At 40.0% G+C, this 6,000-nt stretch overlaps 1 protein-coding gene across 2 annotated transcripts in view; it reads left to right on the forward strand.

Moving 5' to 3' along the window:
* LOC119176338 (twisted gastrulation protein homolog 1-A) overlaps positions 1 to 2,843 on the forward strand; it is a 46,627-nt gene extending 43,784 nt beyond the window's left edge. For both annotated transcript variants that reach the window (XM_037427566.2, XM_075877454.1), the window contains exon 5: positions 2,268 to 2,843. In XM_037427566.2, the coding sequence (XP_037283463.1) occupies positions 2,268 to 2,466 (199 nt within the window). In that variant the 3' untranslated portion in view covers positions 2,467 to 2,843. The remainder of the gene's footprint in view (positions 1 to 2,267) is intronic.
* Positions 2,844 to 6,000: the final 3,157 nt, after the last annotated feature.

The raw sequence follows: 6,000 nt of genomic DNA on the forward strand, positions 1-6,000 counted from the left end.
TTTCATGTGCAATAGAGTAGAGCTTCGGAATTCACTCCCTGGTAACATTCACTCCTTACCACACAAAGATTTTATGGTTGCAATTTCAAGCAACCATAAGCAACCAGATAGCATTTCAAGCAACCAGATATTCAAGCATTCTGATGCTGCAGGAACAAGATCTTAGGAGATGAGGCTAAAAATAAGCTATACTCAAACTGATAGTTCTGCTGCTGTGGTCTGCATGTAATGCTCCTGCGAATTCACCATGCTCGTTGATGAACGAGAAAGTTCATTTTGCAAGCTGTGGAATTCCGGCACTCAAAAAGCAGACCATTCATCTGGTTACAATTTTATGATTTTATAAATCGTGTTTCTCAATAAATATAATATTGTTGGTAAATATTTAATAACTATGTATAAGCTACTGACAAGGTTTGGGGTCCTTTTTAATTTTCCAAACTTCAATTTTATACCACAATAATATTTCTGGTTATTCTTGAGTACATATTATTCTTGAGATACTTCTGGATATTCTTGAGTATATGCACCAGATGTGTCACAAGTTTAGAGGTCACTCCAGATACTTGGCCATGAAAAAATTGCGAAGATAAAATTTCTCGATTTCTGTAATTCTATTGTCTCAGTAGTGACTTGAATATTGATGCATTAGCATTTAGAAGGGTCATGTAGTACTACCCCTGACTTGGTGAAAAAGCGCATCATGTGAAAAGCTGACACTACTATGAACAGCTCAGCCAAATCTTGCAGGCATGTGAAGCCAAATAGTTTAAAAGCAAAGTGTAAAGTTTCCATTTTTTAGGCACATTGTTTTAATAGAGAGGCCTGTCCTCACCCTCTTCCGGACTGCTAGCACCTACTGTTGGGCATCACACAGCAGAGAGCATGCAATTGGCCAATAGCCAACATAAATCAAGAGCAGTGTTTGAATCAGATGTTCTTCTTGATATGGGGTGCCATGCCTTTTAGTTTGCTTACAATACACACTTAACACACACAGGAATCGCAGCAGGAGAGAATGATCATGTTTCATCAAGCACGCTCAAAGTCATGACCCACTCTGATGCCACTTCTTTCCCCCATGCCATCCCTCCCTGTGTATGTAACAAGAAAGCTTTAACAAGACTAATAATGCAGCCACAAGCACTACCAGTTCAATCAAGAGTTGTGTTTCCAGATTTGTCATCCACTTGAATACTCAGCATTTCTTGAAGCACAAAAGTGTATTTGCTATGTTCAAACTAAAATTCTGCACCCACAATTTTTTACATATTGCCATGTTCCTTCCTCAAATTTTCTTATCACCCCGTTACACTGTACGCGATTCCCAGCGCAAACTGCGCTTACAGTGTTTGAGAAGCTTCAGGGCTGCCGTAGATCATTTTGTTGAGATTACGCCCATGTTGTGAGCATTTCAGATGATTCTGGAATCTAGAATCTACGTCATCGCTAGCGATAACGCTAGGTTGTTCGATGGCGAGTGTATAAATGCCGACACGTGTCCCCGCTTGTCACTTGATCGACGGCCGACGCTCTGTTCGCCGCTATCACTGCCAGTGTCTTGGTGTAAGCTGACTTTCTTTTTACGTGGCCACAAGTTCGGCTTGAATAAACAGTTTATTATTCCACCTGCAGTCTGCTCCCTTCGTCCACGTCACGACCCCATGACAATATAAGGCTCAAAAATAGCCTTCGGCAACAATGGCTTTTAGGGTGCCCATCAGATTAAGAGAAGAAAGTGCTTAAAGCGGGTAACAAAACCCTGAAACTCCGCTCGTTTTCATGGAGTCAAGACATTTTTGCAGCAGTCAATATATAAGGCAACGAAGTGAGACAGTGAGGTGGTCATTCGATGATTACATTGAACTTTCATGGTGATTTACAGAATGGCCTTTAAATATACATTTACCAAATTCGAAGAAACAAATAAGCTGGTACTGCACCGAGCAATCACTGAACGGCTAGTACAAGTATTCAAACAGGCCACTTTTGAGCACTATAGATAAAAGTTTGTGGGTGGAGAATCTCTGTTTGAACATATCTACTAGATATACTTTTGAGTTTCAAGCATTATTGAGAATAGACAAGTCTGGGCACAAGTCTAGACAAGACACAATTCTTCATTGAACTGGCAGTACTTGTGACTGAATTTAATATGTCTTGTCACAGCTTTCTTGCAGTAATGTGAGTACCTTGACACACGGAAGCTCACATATGTGCATACAAGATTTACTGCCGTCTGAAACTGTGTTCTCTTTTTTTGAAAGGTGCCTCCAGTGTCCCTATTCGAAGGAGCTGATGGACTTCGATGACGAGCAAGATGAAGAGGTACCTATTGAGGACCCAGACAGGCACACTTACCAACATGTTGACTACAGTGACAATTCGTACAGTGCCAAGGAGAAGGAAGACAACAGAAACAATGTGGTAGATACCTCTGCTGCCGATAACGCAAATTCTACGTGAGGACAGTGCCATCATGTCATCTGCACATTGCTGGTGCAATATAACTGTGCCGGGAGTGCGTGCCAGTGGTGCCCGGGATCCTGTAGTCAGTGTACATAGACTGCCAAGTGTCTCTTCCAGGTTGCCAGCCTTTGCAAGCAAGCCTGCAGCAATTTTGGGCCGCTCAACACTCAGACTGCATCTCTACAAGGACAGTGCACGCGTAGTAGCCTAATATATTGAACCTAGGGACCTATTGTGTGTTGTACAGCAGACGCGTTCACTGAACACAGTGGAATGCATTCTCCCACAAACAGCAGCCCAACTGAGGCGAGTGGACTGGAAACAAAATGCCATCCTTAGTACTTTGGCAAAGTTCATAAAGACTCAAAACCGATTGTCTGTGCAAAGCTTTGAGCATTGCCAGCTGGTGCAGTTTTCACAAGTCAACCGATGCCTTATGGCTATTCCCATTGGCATCAGTAGGCTTCGTCTGCATGTTCCAAGTACAATACTTCAATGTGTGTGTGTATGAAAGTGTGCATGTGCGTGTGCAAATGTATGTGGGAGTGTGTGCATGAAATGTGTGTATATGTAAGAGTGTTTAGCTGTAATGGCTGTTGTGCTACATCTCTGCTACCTGCAGGCAGGGGGGAACAAGGCTTTTATATGCTGTGACATTGTTATATTTATTTAGGAGAAAGACAGTCTGGACAGGCAGTGGTAGCACGTACCTGTGAAACTTGCCACACCGCTGCCAAAAAACACAAGGGGCCTCATTTGCAGACATTACTGCAGAGCAGTGTGCTTGAGCGTCCTCTGCAACAGTCTTTGGGCAGAATAAATGTTCCAGTGACTCATGACCATTCATCATCTTTCACCGCCATGCAGCAAATTAGGTAGTCACACTCAGGGGGCATCAATCGATACCATACCTCTCACCTGTCTTACAACTTCAGACTGTTGTCTTACAGTAGGTTCAGTGCGCCATTAATTGCCTCATCATTTGAAACTATGCAATGCTGCATCACTTTGTTTCACATGTACAAAACACAGATTCATAATTTGTGCCGAGTGTGCTTTTGAAGCAGTATTCCAAATGTTTGCTTTTTTTTTTCCAATATCACTGCAAAGTGCATGAAAGAAACTGAAGCTCTGGGTGGCCATATGCTTGTTTCATACCTCACAGTTCTTGTGTCGGCTTGTGACGTTCTCCCACATGAGTATCCACTGTCACGTGCCATGAGCCCCAAACGAACATGTCTGAATTTGCATTACATACATCATGCATGCATTCATAGGGCAGCAGCCAGTATTTCAGGAAGGGACTAAAATTCAATCTTTTCAGCGGCACTAGTGCAAGCCAGTTTTTTTATGGGTTTTAGATATTTCATGCTTTAATTAGGTGCTGTGGTAATGTTAAAAAATACAAATATGAAGTAAAAACAATTATTGTCATCATTAGTTTTATTGGATTCTGTTGTGGTACAAGCACACTAGTCTTCAAAGTTGCAGTACAGATGGAGTTGCTTTCATTCCATCGTGGCATTTTTTTTTTGTGTCAGAACCCAGCAAATCGTGTTTTTTGTGCATTTTTTTTTCTGTTCTGAAAAACAATTTTATAAATTTTGATCTCCATTAAAGATAACCCTCATGTTCCTTGATAATTTGTTTCACTAATATACTAGATACAGAAAAGGAGACTGCACATTTGTGCCAACAAAATTGTTTTTACTCAGTGCAAGCAGTGTAGATTTTGTTATGTGATGTGTAATAAAGTTCTTGCATATTGAGCAAAACTGGCCTTTTCTTTTTGTAGTAAGCCCCTGTACTGCTGACACAGGCCACTTCTCAAAAATATTCAGATAGAGAAAATGTTTGCTATGCAAACAGATTCAAGTCGCACTATGCCACTATTTCAACAGTGTAAATTGGCGATAATACATTAACAGAAGACTTAAAGAAAAACATAAAAACTGCATCAACTACTGGTACATCTGCTGTTGCACTTGTATTGGTTGGTTCTTCAAACTTTGAAGCTGAGACTGGCCAAGACCCATGCTATTTGCAGAGTTCAATGCATAGGCCCATGAACCTCAACAGGTCAGATATAATGCTTTCAGAAGAGTTCCTATTTCATTTATAAAAGGTAAAGCAACAGACATAAGACACCTAAAAGTATTTGCAAGATGTGAAACATGGTCCAAAGTCTGTATGTTGTGACATGAATAGACACATAGTGTACATTTCAACTACTTTAAGTTCGAACTTGCTCGTAAGATTCACTGTTTCATTGCATTACCATATTTACTATTAATTATAGCTGATGAGTAAGTGAACTAAGGCTACAATTCATTGTTTTTTTTTAACAAAAAAAAACTCAAAGATTTTGAGAAAAAGGTAGTGCACTCGTATAAGCGCTGGTTATTTGTTCTGCTAACATTTTGAAGCAATAACTCGTCTGATGGATGCTGCCAACTAGTGTGGAATGCAACAACAGAATATAAAATTGTCTGTGACATCACAGATTGCCTGCATTCCCAAATATTCAATTCCGGGCAACAAAGGTGCCCTCATTATTCCAGCCAAAAATAGCAAAAGCAGTAATAATATTCTAACCTTTCTTCACTGCTCAATAAACATAACATAAAGTTGATACATGAAACAATAATGTGCCAAGTAATAATATTAATATCTGGTGTTCAAAGTACCAAAACCGTAATGCGATTATGAGAAACACCGTAGTGGAAGGCTCCAGAAATTTTGACCAGCAGGGGAGGGGGTCTTATAACGTACACCTAAATCTAAGCACACAGGCCTCAAACATTTTCTCCTTCATCGAAAATGCAGCTACCGCAGCCAGAATTCATTCCCGCAACCAGTAATTTGTCAAGTAAAAGTAGAGAGAGATAAAGTTAAACAAATTACACATCATTACAACAACAAATACTGTATACATTTACAATGCATGAAAACAGATGTACACTATAAGAAATGCTGCATGGAAAGCTGCACATTTCCGTGACATTGATGTCTAGTCAAGTGGAATCTGCACTATGTTTACAATTTCATATACCCTACGAACAGTATAAACTTGCTTAAAACACCAGCAAAAGCAAGAAATAACTGAGTGCTAGCCACATAGCTATATGGTTGTTTGGGCACTTTATGTAGTGGCTTCTTTTTTATGGTGCGTGCACCAATTCTTAATCATTTACTGTCTCTAATTTCCGACATCCTGCAACCAAATAAACGTAACTAAGAACCTGCCCTCACACTCAGCACAAAATTTATCAACCAACTGTAAGAGCCCAGTATTCATGACAAAGAACGTATTTTCTCGACAATGGTACAAAATAAATTTGTCTTCAATAAGTTCACATCAATCAAAGTTGCCGATCCAATAATTTATGACAAGAATAATACAGACGATATGGTAAAACCTTCAAGAGCACATAAAAGCATGGCAACATGCTGCTATAAATGTGAGTCTCATGCTAAGTATTGTGGGCGTTACACATCTTGCAGTATAAAGGCTGAGGGGAAAAAAAGCGT

This window comes from Rhipicephalus microplus, chromosome X, assembly GCF_043290135.1.
Source record: "Rhipicephalus microplus isolate Deutch F79 chromosome X, USDA_Rmic, whole genome shotgun sequence".
Classification (NCBI taxonomy): Eukaryota; Metazoa; Arthropoda; class Arachnida; order Ixodida; family Ixodidae; genus Rhipicephalus; species Rhipicephalus microplus.